This window comes from Eptatretus burgeri, chromosome 17, assembly GCF_056783735.1.
Source record: "Eptatretus burgeri isolate ZD-2024b chromosome 17, Ebu_testis_v1, whole genome shotgun sequence".
NCBI classification, from domain to species: Eukaryota; Metazoa; Chordata; class Myxini; order Myxiniformes; family Myxinidae; genus Eptatretus; species Eptatretus burgeri.
Window position 1 is genome coordinate 43,009,524 of NC_140977.1, and position 19,423 is coordinate 43,028,946.

Consider the following 19,423-nt stretch of genomic DNA (forward strand, 5'->3'; position numbering starts at 1 on the left):
CCATGGTCGGGTTGTCGGTGACTAAACCATCTCCCCAACCAAGTTTCTTGGTGAGGAGGGTGTATGATATGGACACCCAGCAGGATGAAGAACAAAACCTGTCAAAGGGTGGAAAAGCTCCTTGTGAGCCAATGGCCATCCATATTTAGTGGCCAACTATGTCTGCGGACATCCTCCTGCAGTTGGGTTACTTTTGATTAGGAGGTTGGTGACAGGATTTGCACTTCGGTCACTGTAAAACCCTTCATTCTGCAGAATATTCTAAAAGCAGAAAAAAACCTGAAAACCCACTCCGTGGGAGTACCTCCTGTGCAGCTTCCCTTCGCAGGGCAGCTCACCGGATGACGGGATTGGGGCAAAGCCTTCGGGACCCCCAATCTTTGATGATAGGAGGGTAATATTCCCGGGTCAGATTGCAGGAGAGTGTGTCGGAGTGGTGCTGAGGTGTCGTCCACCAGACGGTGGTCTCCTTGGGTTAATCTGAGGCGGTCCCTTCAGTTGGGTGTCTGTAATGTCCTATCCCTAAAGGCGCTGTCACACCTTGACGATATAGCCAGCAATGGCAACGTATAAAAATGTATGTAAAACGTTGGCGTACGCTGAAATTTTGATGTTTTTTTTTTTAAGTTTTGGTCGTATTCATAACGTGTTGGTCGTATGCATAACATTTTAGTAACGGGCACAGAACGTTTCGTTTTTTTATAGATAACTTATACCAACGAATGGTTTAGCCTGTTGTCGGCGTTCACAACCTATGCCTAACGATAGTTTAACTTAAGGCCCGGTCACACCTTGACGTTTTAGCCAACGTATGCCGATTTTTGAATTTTTTTTCTAAAACGCTGGCACACGTTGAATACGTTATGGGTAAGTTTTGATAACATTGAGAGCACGCTGGCATACGTCGTAGTACGTTGCCATACGTCGTTGTACGTTGGCTTTAAACGTTGTACTTTTCGGTTGTCCTCAAATTTTTTCATGCTTGAAATTTCACGACGTATGCCGGCGTATGACTCACACGTTCCGCTACGCTAGCCAGAAGTTGTAGGCACGGTCTGCGATCGTTGACAGACGTCAACACATGCTACTTGTAAGTTAATCATAAGTTGAGACACGCCGAGGTAATGTTTAGCGTACCCGAAACTTATTTCTAACCTATGATTAACCTGTTGTTGGCACGTTACGCGATCGTTGCCACATGTCGACAGACGTTACTTTTAAGTTACTCATAGGCTGAAAGACGTCGGTATAATGGATCGTCCTTGCGTCAGCGTCCACGGCCACGGCCAGGACACTTATTTGCAGCATTCTTCAAACTTTTCTTCGGCATGACGAGGATGTTCACACTTCGATGTCTAGCTTGGCAATGATTCCAATTGTCCATCGGCAGCGTCTATTTAAAATAGTCGAGTTTGAGCGTTTTAACACGTTCAGAAGAAACGCTTCAAATTTCCAAACCCCAGCGTCAAAAAAAAAAAAAAAAAAAAAACAAAGGCGAGTAACAGCAATTTAAATCGTTCATTGTAAACAATAAAACTAGCTGAGTGGTACCGTTTAAAAGTAAAAAAAAAAAATCCAATTGTTGAGCGCAAGCGTCTACTTTCAATAGTGGAGATGCAGCCATTTAAATCGTTGAGTGGCAGCCTATGAACCTACCCGTGGACACGCGGACGCAAGGACGATCCATCATAACCCACACCCTCCCCCTCACACCCACCTACTACTGCCAACATGAACAAACTACTACTAATACTAATACTAATACTAATACTGATACTAATACTGATACTGATACTGCTGACATGGACATCGACTCAAAAAGGAACTCGAAAACACTGTTGAGTTCCCCTTTTATGAGCAGCATTTTTAGATACCAATTCCCAAAACTGCTGCGAACACGTCTTTATATGGCAGTTGTGAGCTAGAAACACATTCTTTTCTTTTTTTTTGTCGATTGGAAGACGTCATTGGAATACGTCTACATACGTCGATGTGTGTTGGGACTACGTAAAGAATTGGTTCAAAGCACGTCAAACATAAGTTAGAAATAAGTTTCGCGTAAAAAAGACATTACCGCGACGTGTTTCGACTTATGAGTAGCTTATAAGTAGCCTTTGTGGACGTGTGTAAGCGTCCACATATCGTGTGTAAAACTTATCCCCATCGCATGCGAACGTGTGTCATGCGCCGAGTACGTCGTAAAATTTTGAACATGTTCAAAATTTCTTGACGTACTCTACTTACTACGACTTATGATAGCGTATTTAGCGTTCTACTCGCGCATACCAAACTTACCCATACCGTATTCGACGTGCCCCAACGTTTTAGACACACTTTTTGTTACGTCGGCATACGCTGGCAAGATCGCCAAGGTGGGACCGCGATTTTGACCCTTCCATTTCTACGGCAGTTATGATTCCAATCGTTGTGCGTCAGCCTTTTAATATGCTACGCCACGACATCGTCGGCGATGCGTGCAACGCGCTATGCCTGAGTTAGACTATCGTTGGGCATCGGTTGTGTAGGCCGACAACAGGTTCAGCATTCGTTGGTATAAGTTATCTATAACACAACGAAACGTTCTGTGTAGTTACCAATGCGTTATACATAAGACCAAGTCGCTATGAATACGTCCGAATCTTTAAAAAAAAAACATCAAAAGTTCAACGTAAGCCAGCGTTCTACATAAATTTTAACACGTTGCCATCGCTGGCTAAAACGTCAAGGTGTGACCGGGCCTTTAGGCATAGCGTGCTACACGTATCGTCGACGAACTCATGGCGTAGCCTGTTAAAAACCTGCCGCACGCCGATTTAAATCAAAACCGCCTGATAATTGAAAGTGTCAACCACGCAGTCACACCTTGGCGATTTAGCCAGCGTATGCCGACCTATGAAAAACTTGCCGAACCAAGCTGGCACACGTCAAATACGTTATGGGTAGGTTGTGTATACGTTAGGAGCACGCTGGAAAACGATGAAGTACGCTGTCATATTTCGTGCTACGTCTCGTACGTCGTGAAATTTCAAGCATGCTGAAAATTTTACGACGTACTCGCCGTATGGCTCACACGTTCCGCTACGTTGGGAATAAGTTGTAGGCACGATATGCGATCGCTGACACACGTCGACACAAGTTCCTTGTAAGTTACTCATAAGTCGAAACACGTCGAGGTAATGTTTAGCATACCCGAAACTTATTTTCTCCGTCAAGGCACATTTTCTTTTTTTCTCCTTGGCTCCGTGAAGGCACGTGACGAAATATCTGAAGTTGTTGTTGTTGTTTTTTTTAGTCTATCACGAATTTTGAAATATATTCGGACATTTGCTTTTAAGTTTTGACGTCGACGTAACAATATCCTCAAACAGAAAATATTCACAGAGGAGGAACTAAGAATAAGATATGAGCAAACTGAAGAGGCAATCGGACGTGACGTAACGGCAAGTGACGAAATATTGGAAGTTATTGTTGTTTTTTTTTTTAAAACGCTTCCAATACGCCATTATATGGTACTTGTAAATTAGAGACACATTCAGTAAGTTCTGTGGTCGTCCGGAAGACGTCAATCAAATACGTCTACATACGTCAATATGCGTTGGAGGTACGTTACACATATAATAGGTTCAAAGCACGTTACTCATAGGTTAGAAATAGGTTTTGGTTATGCTAAGCATTACCTCGACGTGTTTCGACTTATGAGTAACTTACAAGTAACGTGTGTCAACAATCGCATAACGTGCCTACAACTTATGGCCAGCGTAGCGGAACGTGTGAGTCATACGCTGGCATACGTCGTAAAATTTCAAGCATGCTAAAATTTGAGGACAACCACAAAGTACAACGATGAAAGCCAGTGTACTACAATGTATGGCAGTGTTTTTCAGCGTGCTCTTAACGTATACAAAACTTACCCATAACATATTCAACATGTGTCAGCGTTTTAGACAAATTTTTCATAAGTCGGCATACGCTGGCTAAATCGTCAAGGTGTGACAGCACCTTAAGAAAGGATGATCACCTGTCTCTGTTGTCCAAATGCTTGAGCTCAGATGATATCGATATTGCAGCACTCTCTGAGGTTCAGAGACCGGATTGCAGCGAGATCATGGTGGGTGGTTGCACTTCCAATTGGTCTGGTTGCTCTGATGGTTGCCATGCCCAAGGAGTTGCTGTAGCTGTGTCCAATAAGCTGACTCCAATGATAATTGAGGTCACACCGGTCAACGAGCCTATTATGAGACAAAGGATTCGTCACTCCTTGGGTGTCATTTCGCTGATCTCTGTTTATGCTCCGACCGAGGCAAGTGATCTCACTGTGAAGGATGCATTATATGCCACGCTCGAGTCTGTGGTTGATCCGTGCCTCAAGCGAGAGCACTTCAATGCATCCACTGAAACTGATAGGGATGGTGATGAGACGTGTGGTGGTCCCCATTGGTCTGGAACCGGAATAGCACTAAGTTCCTTGAATTTGCTGGAAGCCATGGACTTAGGGTGGCTAGTTCATGGCTTCGGCATGCACAGGCTCATCGCTCGACTTGGTATTCCAATGCTGGCAGTGTGGCAAAGGAGATCGACCATGTGCTCGTTGATGGTCGCTCGAGGATTATCCATAATTGCAGGGTCAACCGGAGTGCTCAGTTCCTCAATACTGACCACAGGCTTGTTGTAGCAACTCTGAAGTTGCAGCTTAAATCCTGGAGAATAGTACCATCCCAGCCTAAACTGGATGTTGGCAAACTCAAAGATGAGAGGGTAGCTCAGGAGTTTGAGACGGGCTGAGTGGAGATTTGGAGGGGTCTGGGTGCTTTGGGGGATCCTGAAGAGTTGTGGAGTGCCTTCAAGACCACCATCCTTGATGTTGCCGGTAGATGTCTTGGAACTCACCGGAAGGGGAACAAGAATTTTGTCTCTGAAGGGACACTGGATACTATTGCCAAGAATCGCAGGGCTCGGCTTAATAGCAGAGCTGAGCTGTTCAGGGAGCTGAGGCGAAAAACTGTACGTGCACTAAGGGTGGACAAGGAGGCCGATATGCGAGGAATCTGTGAGGGGGCAGAGCATCACCTGTGGTCACGTGATTCTCGTCCCGCTTACAAGGGAATTTGCGCATTGCGTTCATCCAAGCCCATCCCTCGTTGTACTGCAGTTATAGCAGAGTGTGGTAGGCTCTTCACAGAGGAGTCTGAAGTGAAGGCCTGCTGGGCCGGTTACATTGAGCGTCTGTGCCAGGCTGATCCCCCAACTGTCGAGTTGGACGTCAAGGGTGTTACAATCCCAATTGCTGACCCTCCAATCAACTGTGGTCCACCTTCATTTGTGGAAACACAGGCTGCGGTGAAACGATTGAAACGGGGTAAAGCTCTTGGGATCTGTGGCAACCATGCTGAACTTCTCAAGACTGGTGGAAATGCTGTACTCGTGTCGCTGCATGCGGTTCTGTGCTCGGCCTGGAAGACAGGTGTCATCCCAACTGACTGGAAGATGGGCCTTGTTGTCCCTCTCTGGAAAGGGAAGGGTGATCGCCAAGACTGCAACAACTTCCGAAGGGTGAAGCTGCTCTCAGTGCCGGGCAAGTTCTTTGCTCGGATAAATCTTGATAGGGTTCGCCACCATCTGCTTGAGCACCAGCATCCAGAGCAGTCAGGCTTTACACCAAAGAGGTCAACGATTGACCGTATTCCTGCTCTTCGAGTCCTCACCGAACACAGACGAGAGTTCCGGCAGGGGCTGCTTGCAGCTTATGTTGATCTCTGCAAAGTGTTCAATTCAGTGAACCAGGATGTCCTCTGGAGGATTCTTGGCCTTCGGGGGGGTGCCACCAAAACTGATTGATCTGATGTCTAAACTATACTCTGGTACTGAGAGTGCTGTGAGGTGTGGTCATACCATCTCCGACTTATTTCCAGCTGTTACTGGAGTTCGTCAGGGGTGTGCACTGGCCCCCACACTTTTCAGCACTTGTGTGGACTGGATTCTGGGGAGGATGTCGGAGAGATCAAGCTGCGGTGCATCGTTTGGGAATGTCAAGATCTTTGACATTGATTTCGCAGATGATGCAGTCATCTTTGTGGAGACTCTACATATCCTTTTGGGGGCCCTCGAGGTGCTGAATGAGGAGTCGGAACTGCTGGGATTATGGGTTTCCTTGGTCAAAACTAAGATCCAGGCTTTCAATGACATCTTGGATGCTGCTATCTTGTCTGTGTCTGTTTGTAGCGAAGATGTTGAGGTCACGGAGAGATTCACTTACCTTGGCAGTGATATTATGTCTCTGCTGGCGGTGAGCCAGAAGTAAACACACGTCTGGGTCTGGCCTGGTGAGTCATGGATTCACTGGATCATGGGGTGTGGCGCTGCCAGTATCTGTGCGGGAGGACGAAAGTCCGAGTTTTCATGTCCTTGGTGCTTCCAGTCTAGCTCTATGGATGTGAGACTTGGACTCTGACAAAGGGTCTGAGACGGAGACTTAATTCCTTTGATACCAGATCTCTTTGCAGAATCCTTGGCTATCGCTGGTCGGATCGCTGCTATCGCTGCTCCCATACCTGACCTGACCTCGGAGTACGAAAGCACCATTTAGCAGTTTCTTTTGTTGTTGGTTTTTGTTTTTCCTGCACTCCCAATTTCCGAGCTGTATCTCAGAGCCGGCTGGAACTTTCAGAATGAAATTTCACCTTAATTATGTGAATAGAATGTTTGCAGGGTTGACATAAAAAAACTTTTTATCCATGATGTAATCTTAAGGTCATCACCCATTTTCGACATTTTAACGTTTTTCACGAAAACTCGACTCTGGTTTATCCGATCAGAACTAATTGCCCTCGTTAGATAGCCTAGAGCAAGGTGGATTTATGCTTTATATACATCATACCCCTCTGGGTTAAATGTCAAGACAAAATGGCAGTCTGGAAAAAAAGTGTTTTTTGTCATCACTCAATTTGCCAATGTGGAATCTCAAAGACCGCTTGGCCTTCTAAGATGTTCTTGCATCATAATAGTGTACCTGTACTGAAGTTGTGCACCTGTTGTGCACCTGTTGTGCATATTGTTGTGGGGCCGGGTGTTGGTGGCGAGCACGACCGCAAGGTGGAGCAGTAGAGCCGGCTCCACCGAACACCCGGAATCTAGATCGTGCTTCTCGGAGAACTCTGAAAGGCATGGGTCCCTTACAGGACCGTGAATCGCCAATAATTCGGCCGCGTGGAATAGGGTTAATTGCCAACTTCAATATACCTAAGTATCCACGCGGCAAAGCTATCGGGGAACCACACCTTCGGCAGGCCTCGAGCGGAACGAGCCGTTATCATGCTCGAACCGTGCGTAACCCGAGCAGATGGTTACCGAGGCCCGTCGGTCCAAATGCACAATTTACTGTTTCCCAACATGCCGGATGCTAAGCCAATTAAAGAAGCACAGAAACGAGCTGGTACATTCAAAAATAGGGGTATTTATTTTACAATACTCGGGGAGACGAGGGGAGCACGTAAGGGCAGAGTTATCACAACTATAAGAAATGCAAATAACGTACAACAAAAGCACTTAACAATTCTACTTAGACAGGACAGGCCCACACATAGACACGCACACCCAAAAAAGAAAATGGACCCGCCAGGTCTTTATTCAGCTCTCAGGCCGAGGAGGATAGTTCGGCTGGGAGTCAGGACGGCTGGCTACCTGGCTGCGAGCGCGCGGCTGGTCATCCACCCCTTCCCGGAGCTCCGGTTGCCAAAGGACGTACCAGGGCAGCCGAATCCAGAGGAGGCGAAACGAGGTGATCTCCCGTGATGAGATCGTTGACCTCTTGTAGTTCTGTGCCAGACGAGATGCTTCGGATGCAGTCAGATGCAGACCAGACTGAAGCGCGCTCGAGCAGACGGGTCGCAATTATTCCTTCTTTTCTTCTTTTTCCTCGTCCTTCTCGGGCATGCTCCGCTCATCCGTGGCCTGCTCTCATTGGGCGGACCGCATGTCGCGGCTCCGCCTTCTTGCAAAGGACCGCCCCGGCTCTAGTCTGCTCGTCACCCATTGGCCGGAAAATGACGCATACCCTTATTTGGCGCCAAGCCAGAATGAAACGCTTCGTGAGCGCGGACAATGCCGCGATCAGAGGGTTGTTGTTGGCGATGTTGATGTGAAAATACTAGCTATAAAATAATCCGTAGCGCACACATGTAATTCCTGTTAGACAGAAGGGGATGGATTCTAACTGCACACATACTTATCGACATAACTAACCTTGGGACCTCAATGTTGAGTGCTCATGGCTGCCAGATTCGTAACAATATTTCATTCATGTCCCCGACCTATTTTGAGACTCAAAATCTCAGAACCACTGGGATTTATCAGATTGTGACCTAATTAACAAAAAACACCTTTTTGATCTTATCTTGAATAATTTTCCTTCGATTTTCATGATGTTGAGTTTTATGAATGAATACATTGTAGATGGGGACACATTTTCTTAATTTACACTCTATCCATAAGTGTTGAAGGTCAAGGTCATGTGGCGGAGGCTGACCCTTGGCAAGCGTTTTGTGATAACAGATTTCTAGTTTCATACTGATGTGGCTAATAATGAATTGCTTGATTTTAATTCAAGCTTACAAGAGTCTTTTCGTCTGTTTTTCGATTAAAGAAAGAACAAATCTGTATCTTTGGTCTGCTTTTCGTGTGACCTGTCTTCTTCCTTCAAATATTTTTCTCTGGAGGACAAAGGCTGTGGTGGTTTGGTTTTTACTTTGCTTGGTCTACTTTGTAAACCAAAACAGAAGATAATGATGATGAAAAATGAATGAAAGTGTTGATTAATCAGCCTGCATCACAATTAAGCTTCCTTTGTCGTTGCAACCTCTGCCACATTCCAGCTCGATGAGGTGACCGTGAAGACCTTTTTGGCAGATTGCCAGGAGATGCTGATGCAGATGGACAATGTCAGCATGAAGGAGGTCAAGGGACTTGAAGATCGGTTGTATGCTCTCGACCAGCGCCTGGACACTTGTCGGCGTCTGCTCGCTGAACAAGGAGAGCTCGCCCAGGTTTGGGGCAAACTAAATATTTAATATTGACTCTGGGCAGTTTACAGTGTTGTTGCTTAAAAAACACGTGGGTTGGCTTGACTGATGTTCCTATCTGAGCATTTTGCTCATGCACGATGATGGCATCCGAAGTTCGGATCACATAGACTCCATCATCGACTCGCATATTTCTGATTCTCAGCAAGTACATTCATGTCTCCTAATGTCCTTGTGCTACATCTGAAAAAAAGAGGGAAATAAATATTTGCAAAGTTTTCTTTTTTTATATCAGTTCCTGTATTTGTTTTTCTAACTAAAAACAATCTTCGTTAGTATGCAGCACAAGGTGTCAGAGTAGCATCATTGGCTAAGGGCGCAGCTGTGCCGCTAATGAAATGCCCTCTGCCGGTTAGGGCAGGAATTTGTAATTTGTTGAGGATACCGGTGATAGCTCGCTGACTCTTCGCGAAGTACACCGTGGGATCTTTAATGTCCACCAACTAATGCTGGCAGATGGGACGCCGCTTTAACATCCATCCAAGGGACGTCACACATTGAATCAACCTGCCTGTGAAACATCGGGATGACAGTTTATAGCTCAGTCGGGAATCTAACCATAGTTAGACAGCTTTAGATGTGAGTGTATGTACCTCTCGGACATCCTGCCAGCCCACAAAAAAAATAATTGAACTTTACCATACAACGATTGCTGATGGTAAGATTTCTTACGTAAACATATTTATTCGCGCACTCAGTGGTGTTATGGTTTGAGCATCCGCTCTGAGTCTGGGGGGGGGGGGGGAGGGCGGCGGTTCAAATCCCGGCCGAGTCATACCAAAGACTTTGAAAATGGCAGTGCTACTTCCTTTCTTGACATTCAGCATTTAAAAGGATGAGCATGGACAATCCCCATCATCTGCATCAATGGGGAGGAGAAAATTCCTCTTTGGGAAATGGCCCGCCGAGTGCAGTGACAAAAGCGGCACCATTGTTGTGACATCGCTGGTACCCTGGGAAGTGACGACACTTCCTCCAAGCTCAGTGGCTGTGTTTGTCTCGTCGAGCAGTCCTGTGTTGTCTCCTATGTTCGTCTGTATGTTCATGTGTGTGGCAGCTCCAATACGAGCCTTGATCATGCAAAAAAAAAAGAAAGGATTGCCAATTTGCACATTTTCTGTGGCCTACTTTACATACGAGATCATCAATGAGCCTTTATAAAACATTTTTAAAAACCTGATCTGGTCATCACCATGCTATGTCCCCCAGGGCTTCCTCGCGAACCAAAAACGTGCAGAAAATCTCAAGGACTGCTCAGTGCTGCCCGATCTGTGTCTCAGCCACGCGAACCAGCTACGCATCATGCTCAGCAACCATGGAAAGCTGCTCGAACTCCAGGAATGCTGCTGCCAAGCCAAGCAAGAACTTGCTGACAACCTTCATGTTCGCCTTCGGTGTGCGGAGGGTTGAGAATGCTGGAATCCACCGCTGTTGGAATTGTTTCCTCGTGTGATTTCACCACTTCCGTTAAACTTGATACTTGTGAAATGCTATAATCGAGCGACGAGAACATTTTGCAGAATTGAGCTCGGCTAGTAATGTCAGAATGGCTAAATGTTGCCATGCAAAAGGCCGGTCCAAATAAGTGGCCTTGTTGGTGGTTCGAATCACGGCCGAGTCGTACCAAAGACTTAAAAATGTACGTGCTGCTTCTTTGCTTGTCGCTCAGAATTTGAAAAGGATAGAGCACGGACAAACAACCATAGGTTAACAACATTTGCTCAGGCTTGATGGACCTAATGGCCTCTTTTTGCGTTGAAGTTCATTGCAAGGAAATTCTTATGATGTTGTTGTTGTTGTTGTTGTTGTTTATTTATTTATTTATTTCCTTCATTTGCATTATTCTCTTTTTTGTGGCAGTTGGTGTTATTTTGTGATGCACCAGGCGGATGGACTCGTCGACCGCCTTGTCGCTCTTTCACACCTGCTCTCTGACCTGGAGGCACGACTCAAAGCTGCTCAGCAGCTCGTATTAGCTCCAAAACTGTACTGCTTAGCTGTGGCCGAAACAGCCCGCAGACGACAGTTTTCCCAGCAGTACAAGCAGGTACTAACCTCGGGCCATGGGAAGAGAGAGATTGGGAAGGGGGTTTTTTGTCAGAGAGCAGTTTGAGCAAACATTTGTTTCGGACTGGGGGTGTTTTTTTAGCTCGAAGGCCAACTAATATTTTGATAAACAGTTCCTACTTCTGACTTGTATATTTACTATCTGCGGGTATTACTTTTAAATAACGTTACATGCCTTGACCTCACGTAAGTGAACAGCACATGTCGATAATATGGAGATAGATATTATATTAAATTAATTATTGTAGTTTTTATTTTGCCTAAACCTGTGTAACACCGCTTCCTCGTCGTTTCACCAGTTAAACCATCTGTGACTGAGGATGCAGCTTTGTTGCTGCGCATTCCAGTCCTATAAACTATCTCGACAAACGTATTGGATTTGGAAGAAGTATGAGAGTGAGGGAAGAGGGAGAAGGACATGAAGGTTGAACAAATTCAAATGCAGCAAAGATGGGGTTTGAAAGAAGTCGGAGGCAAAACTGTGGATGAAAGGTCGGTGGAATCGAAGCCAGAAAAGAGAATAGAGAAAAGGGATAAACACAAGCTAGAAAGGAATGGGGTAGGTCTGGGGAGGGTTAATGAGGGTAGAAAAGATCATGAGTATGAATGTAGAATGACCAGAGGAGGAGGTGAACAGCTGTCTTGAAGACCTGGAGGAAAGAATGATATCGAAGAGGATGTGGAAGTTGATTCCACAGGTGAGTACAAAGAGGAACAAATGAGTCGAGGTAAGCAGTGATCCTGGATTCTGGGAGTCTCACCAGAAATGGTTACTGGCAGACTGGCTTGTGCCCTGAAGGGTGGGTGGACATAGCACAGAAAGGGCAGAGGGGGCAAGACCAGAAATAAGGCAATGGAAGACGCCGAGGCCACCAGCCTGTCAGCGATATGGGAGGATCAGGCCCAGAGGTTCAGCTTCACCGTGGAAGATTCTAATGATTTTGTTATGAATGTGAACAGAGTTCACGTTGTGTCATATTGGCTGAAGAGTTTTATTCAGTGTCGGAGGTTATGTTTTCACCCCTGTTTGTTTGTCTGTGAGCACGATATCTCAAAAAAGTTGTGGACGGACTCGGGCCAAACTTGTTGGAGACATTGAGTGTTGAAAAGGACGAATTGATTGGAGTTTGGTGAAGATCCAGATCCGGATAGGAGAAATTTTTAATTTTTTTAGTGACTCTTCACCATTGAGCTATGGGGCCAGAAACAATATATAGCATGATATCTCAAAAAGTTGTGGACGGATGATAACAAAACTTGAGTTGGGTTTGTACAAGAACAAGCCAATTAGATTTTGGAGGTCTTGTTGCAGATCCAGCCTATCAGTGGGATAAAAAGGTAACTTATTCAGTGTGGCAGAGGTATGCGCTCTGTCGAGTGCCGTTCTAGTTTGTACATTGTATTATGCTCGTGAAAGGAGCTTGAACATTCATTGCATTCAGCACATGAACATTGGTCGACGTAAGACGAATCAACACAGTATACGGGATTTGAACCTCGCATCCCACTATCTTGAGCTATTTGCTCAGCAGAGGGGTGAATTACTAAACAGGCCAAGCCAAAGTTGTCTTACACTTTGAGAACAGTTTTATTACATGTTTGGAACAGAGACTACATGTTAAGAACAACTATTTTGGTCTTTATTTTATTCATGCAAAGCAAATAGCTCCGCCAAGTCTGGCATTTCACTCAGGCTGACTGGCAGGGTCTCCAAGCAGCCATCAAACTTCTAGACTGGTCTCCTTTCACTACTTTCTCCAACATCAACTCATCCTGGGAATTCTTTCCAAGAAAGTTGCTCTCTCTCATGCACAGATTTATCCCCTCTCGTTTTCAGTTGTCCTACCTTTCCTCCCGCCCATGGTTCACTGTAGCTTGCGGTGAGGCAGTTGTCCTGAAACAACTTGCCTTTGCCTCATGGAAAGCAAACTCAACTGAGGGTAATCTCAGTTACTTCCACAAAGCTCAGAACAAGTGTGTATCTACCCTCAGGAGAGCCAGAAAACAACATCTTTGTAATCTCAAGTCTGAATTCTCAAATCTCTCTCCCTCCTCCAAATCCTGGTGGCGTCTTATCAAATCTGTTTCTGGTGTACGAACATTCCCCCTCCATCCCCTCCCTTCCCTCAAATGGCCACACTGTTGTCACCGCACATGAAAAAGCTGAATGCCTAAATTCGGTGTTTGCATATAAATCTTGTGTCCAAAACCCATCGCCTTACCCAGTCGCACCTAACTGTCCCTAGACTCTGTGTCCTTTTCTTTTGACAAAGTAGAGTTTCTGTCAAACCTTTTCTTTTTTGACAAAGTTTCTTCTTTTGACAAAGTTTCTGTCAAACCTCGACTCAGATTCTGCAACCAGTCCAGACGGCATCAGCCCACGTGTCCTAAAAACCTGCTCCTCTGCTCTTGCTCGCCCTCTCTCTGTTCTATTCACCCTCTCATTTGCTCAAGGTCATCTGCTTGGAAATCAGCAAACATCACTGCCCTGCATAAAAAGGTGCAAAAACAGATCCCTGCAACTACAGACCAATCAGCCTTCTCCCAATCATCAGCAAGGTTATGGAATCCATCATCGCTTCAAATATTAAATCCTTCCTCTTCTCCAATGGCTTGATTTCCGATCATCAATTTGGTTTCAGACCAGGTCACTCGAACCTGGATATGCTGCTTCTGCTCTCCCAACAATGGATGGAGGTACTCAGAGCCAGACATGAAATCGGAGACATATCCCTCGACATATCGCATGCTTTTGACACAGCCTGGCACCCTGCCCTGCTCACCAAACTCTCTTCCTATGGTATCCAAGGCGATCTCCACTCGTGGCTCGCAGACTTTCTCTCCTGTCACAGTCAACGTGTGGCCCAAAATGGAGTTCTTTCATCCCCTCTTCCCGCCCAGGCTGGAGTTCCTCAAGGTAGTGTTCTGGGCCTTGTTATTTTTCTGGTTTTCATCAATGATCTCTCCGACTCTCTGGAAAATCCTCTTTATTATCTCTTTGCTGATGACTCCACCCTCTGCCGTACCATCTGCCATCCCTAAGACCGGCAAGCAGCAGCTTCTTCGCTCACTGCAGATCTGGATAAAATCACAAACTGGTCCAACACGTGGAACATGTCTTTCAATCGGGACAAATCTCACACTCTCACTATGTCTTTCCAAAAGGACCATTTGGAACCCCCCCCCCCATCTACTTTCTCAACAATGCTCTGGAAGAAGTCTTTTCATTCACGATTCTGGGTCTCACTGTCTGCCATGATGTTTCCTGGGAAAGCCACATTTCCAACCTCGCCTCCAAAGCCAGTCGCCGACTGGGAATCCTCCGTCATGCAAAGTCCTTCCTCAGCCCACCTGAGCTCCTGACCACATACAAAGCATTCGTCCACAGCTTGATGAGTACTGCTGTCCCCTCTGGGACACCTTTCTGGGACACCTCTGGGACCAGATCACGTCCCTCTGGGACACCTCTGGGACAGGGTGCTCCTGCCTCTCACCTTTCTCAGCTTCACGCTGTGGAAACCAAGGCATTTAGGATCATTGGCATCCCCCGCGATGAGGCCAAGTCTTTGGGCCTCTCACTCTCTCACCGCAGGCAGGTCGGTGGTCTTTCTGTCTTCTACTGTCTCCTCTCTGGTCTTGTTCCCCCCCCCCGCCCCATGCTCTATATGTGATATGTCCTCCCCATATTTCCACAGGGCTCTCAAGGTCTGCCAGAAACCCCCTTCTAGTAAAACTACCAACATCACGAATTACTGCTCACCTTCACTCTTTCATTCCTCTGTTTTCCCACCTTTGGAATAAACTTCCACACTCTCTTCAATCCCATTCTTCCTTCCAGGTCTTCAAAACAGCTGTTCACCATCACCTCTTATCGTCCCCCATCCAAAACCTCGATCTTTTCTACCCCCGTTAATCCACCCCAAACTCACCTCCTTCAAATTTCCTGCTTTCCTTCCTGAAAGTCCCTGTAATGTCCATGTTGTTTACCCCGTGTCCACCGCCCCATCCCTCTCCCTTCCACAGATCTCCGAATGTCTCTGTTCTCCACTGTTTTGTCCTTCCCTCTCCCGCCACTCTTGTCAACTGCCCCCCTTGTTGTGCGTTGTGTTTTAGTTCTCATACGAGCCTCGACAATGTATACAAAAAAATATTTAAAAAACGACAGATATAAGGTCCTTATCAGAAAAGTTTTTTCATGTCCTCATGTCGACTTATCTGTAAGTCACCAAAAATCAAATGGTGTTTTTTATTTTTTTCAATGAAATTGTTAGTCTGAAATCAGCCAACCAACAGACTCGATCACCTTCCCTTTTACCTGATTGATGTAAACAATTGTCCAATTGATGTACATGGAGATAGGAGGGGGTGTGACCAAAGTTCGCTTGTAGACGTGTCCATGACATTAAAGGCCTTGGAAAATTCATCACACCAAAACGGTCTATGATCGTGTTGTTGTTGTTGTTGTTGTTGTTGTTGTTGTTGTTGTTGTTCTCCTCCTCTTCCCTTTATAATATAATTTATAATTCCTCTTCAGCATTTACATTTGCAAGTTTTGTAAACTGTACTTATGTTCATGAAACTGTGATGCAGTGGTCCGTAAACCTCGTGAAAGAAGGGCAGAAGGTGTATGAGGTGGAAAGGGCGAAAAGAGAAGCTTTTGCAAAAGTCTTTGGTAAGTGGTGTGTGCGTGCGTGCGTGCGTGCGTTCGCTCCATTTGGGGAGGTGATGGGAAATGATAAAGTTTAACTTTGAGGGAAAAGAAGAGAAGTCAAGTGGATAGCAGAGAAAAATTGTGGAGAGTTGGAAAGAAAGAATGAAAGATTTTTGAAGGAAATAAGAAAATATAAAGGATGTGTACTGTGATATGGAACATCAAGGGAGTGGGGATATGGTGTCAAAATTGTGACATTTTAACATGTATGTAATTTGTAAATGTAGTCTTCTGATCTTTCTCAAGTTAACCTCCGCCATCTTCGAAGATGGATGGAGGTTACTGTTTTCACCCCTTTCTGTTTGTTTGTTTGTTTGTTTGTTTGTTTTTTGTGAACAGTATTACGGAAAAACTCCTCGATGGATTTCGACGAAACTTGGTGGGGGTGTTAGGTATGGTCCAAGGATCATGCCATTAAATTTTGGACTTTGTCCCCCCCCCCAAAAAAAATTGTTAGAGAAAAAAAATTTTTTTTTTTGCATTTCTACATGTTTTAAGTGATTTCCAACCCCCCCAAAAAATAGAGAATTTTTTTTTTGCATTTATACATGTTTTAAGTGATTTCCAACCCCCCCCAAAAAAAAATTGTTAGAGAAATTTTTTTTTTGCATTTCTACATGTTTTAAGTGATTTCCAACCCCCCGCCAAAAAAAATTGTAAGAGAAAAAAATATTTTTGCAACTTTTTTTTCAACAAAATTTCGATTTGTTTTTGTTTTTTTTTGCATTTTTACATGTTTTAAGTGATTTCCAACCCCCCCCCCCCACCCCAAAAAAAAATGTTGGAGAAAAGAACTATAACTCTGTCAGCACTGTTGACATCATATTTAATGAATAAGATATAAGGTTCACTTGAGTGACCCAGCAGTATTGGCGGCAGAGGTTTTGCACTCTCCCGAGTGCTCCCCCTCTAGTTTATATTGTTTTGTTCCTTTATTCTGGTTCTTCTTCTCATCTCATGAGGAACAGCTTTTTTCCTCTTCATTTAGCACCACCCCCACTTCCTCATCCTCTTGCTCTTCCTCCCTTTGGCTTCTTTGTCTCATCTCTCCTTCGAATCACAGCCCCCATTTTATCACGTTCTTTACATGATCCTAATCGCTCCTGTTGCTTCTTCTCACCCACTTCATCTCTGACTTGTGACCCCAGCCAACAGCTTCCTGCGTGGTCGTCTTTTCCGTGGTCTCCAGTCTTGGCCATCATTCTCATTTTGCGTGAGTTCTTCGGGCTGTCTCGTTCTTGGAGTTGCCCAATTTCACGCTTTTCACGCACTTTGTGGTGTTGACACTTTTGAAAATGGTTTCTTCATCAAACTATTATTTCCTTTTTGTAACAGCACTGGAAAAGGCTTGCTTTTCGATGCAAGGTTCAAAAATGATTTCCTCATGACCTCATAACTGAAGTTGTTTTATTAATTTGTTTATTTGAAGGTTAAGTCCTGCAGATCAAACTTATGTTGCATGCTTTATTTATTCACTTTGACTGCACAGCCAGTGGAGGTCATTCATTGGTTTGCCCTCTTTTTGCCTTGTACAGTTTCTGAGGCTCATGTAAGAGCTGTCACATACAAACGTGCAGACAAGGATGGCGTACAACACGGGATTCGACGTCCGACAAACACGACCCGTTGACTTTTGGGGAAGTTGCTCCCGGGTACACGAGGCACCAGCGGCGCCATCCTTTTGACGTCGCTTTTCTCTCCTTTGTCAGGGAGGCACCTTACGGGAGATCTACCTATTCACGTGGTTTGTCCATATTCTAGCCTCAAAATTCTGAGCGTCGAGCGAGGAAGCAGCAAGTACCATAATTAACAGTCTTACGATTGTGTTTATAGAATTTAAGTTTACATCCACCTCCCATTAATTACAGGAGATCCAGTCAAAACAAATTTCCTCAAAACGTGTGCCATGCTGGATGATGTCACGGCATTACGGTGGGCACTGTGGCCGACGCCATTCCATCACGGGATTGCTGCTGCCGTTCTCTTGCCCTCCCATCCTTATCAAGTCCCGTACCATCCCCATCACCCATCCTTGATGGATATATCGGCTGGTTGTAGAATATTTTGGAATCCATGATTGGTTCTGTTAAGTTGGAGATGGCTATGCTCGTGCATTGTTAACATGGAAGTGGCAGGACAGTTGGGAAGGGTTAAAACGAGCAACAGTTGGCCAGTTCTCCCTCCTCCCTTCGAGAAATGTCTTAATAAAATGAGGAAACAAGTGACAATACAGTTGCAGTATGAGCAAATATCGAATATAATAAATATTATTTGGATTCTTCCCAAAAGATAAAAAATGTAAATTGCTGTTTACATTTATGTCCTGTTGACATCTGTGACATGCAAAATTGCTTTTTGTCAAATGCTATTAAAGTGAAATGGAAGTTATATTCCTTATTATTTAATTATTTATTAGTCATTATTTAATTTAATAATTAAATAAAATAATTAGTCATTATTTAATTATACACTTTACATAATTTGACTGAAAATGAATGCATCACCACAGATGTGCCAGACTTACACCAATTGGTTGAATTTCTGATTTTTTTGCCTCAGCAGCGAAGTTCGGTGAATGAATTGAGCAAAGTTCGGTGAATGAATTGAGCGAAGTTCAGTGAATGAATTGAGCGTAGTTCATTTATTGGCATTATGGATAGATCATCCACTTTGAGTCTGGTAGGTGACCAGTTTGATTCCAACCCTGGCCATGTTGTACCAAAGCCTTTAAAGCTGGTTTGTGCTGCTTCCTTGCTTGTAGTTCAGTATTTATAGGACAGAGCACGGACAAACACCGTGGTTGGCATCCCAAGGGAGAAGGGGTCAGAGGAGGAGATTTCTCCTTGATTGCCCCACTACACGAACTACCCCCAGAGAGAAAAGTGATGTCACAAGTTGATGTCGCCAGTATCGAGTCGGTATTCAGAGTTGCATCTTCACCCCCAAGGTCACCTGTTGTGTTTGTGTGTTTTAGTCCTGTGGGTGTTATTTGTATAACAGCTCCTCCATGAGCCTTAAACTCCTAAAAATATTGCTTGGTATTGTAATTAGAGGGGGAGGAGTTGGACCCCCCCCCTCTATCCCATAACATAAGTGCAGGTTTTAAAATTTTACATATATATATATATATATTAATGTACCTCTTATGATTAGAGATCATTAATAGTTTAATCACAAACACATTCTTTTGCAAAGGATGAGGACTATCTGAGTTAAATGGGTTGAAGACCACCGCTTCCTTTGGGCCTTCATGTTCTAGAAATATCTCCGATCGATGTGTCCCATTGTGTGACTTTCAATAGCTCTGTCGTTTTTTTTCCATACCAGACCCAACTTCCACGTGATTTTGACTCTGATCTCCCGGAAGTTACTGCTCATGACGTCCACGTACTTCGAGCGACCTGTCCACCCCAGCTTCAACCTTTCTTGCGGTATGTCGGTCGTGAGTCTTCGTGCATCTGTATGCGCTTCGTACAGACTCATAGGTGCTCTGACAACTCTGATAAGATCTTGCAGGCATTATTGATTTCAGAAGACAATAGACAAAGGAGGACAAAATGGCGTCGATAAA

General features: G+C 44.8%; 1 protein-coding gene across 6 annotated transcripts in view; it reads left to right on the plus strand.

Moving 5' to 3' along the window:
- Positions 1–19,423, plus strand: part of LOC147009905 (RB1-inducible coiled-coil protein 1-like) — a 118,826-nt gene that overhangs the window by 56,841 nt on the left and 42,562 nt on the right. For all 6 annotated transcript variants that reach the window (XM_085862415.1, XM_085862419.1, XM_085862420.1 and 3 more), the window contains 6 exons: positions 8,868–9,038; positions 10,284–10,468; positions 10,935–11,121; positions 15,732–15,813; positions 17,001–17,065; positions 19,180–19,283. In XM_085862415.1, coding sequence (XP_085718541.1) covers positions 8,868–9,038; positions 10,284–10,468; positions 10,935–11,121; positions 15,732–15,813; positions 17,001–17,065; positions 19,180–19,283 — 794 coding nt within the window. The remainder of the gene's footprint in view (positions 1–8,867; positions 9,039–10,283; positions 10,469–10,934; positions 11,122–15,731; positions 15,814–17,000; positions 17,066–19,179; positions 19,284–19,423) is intronic.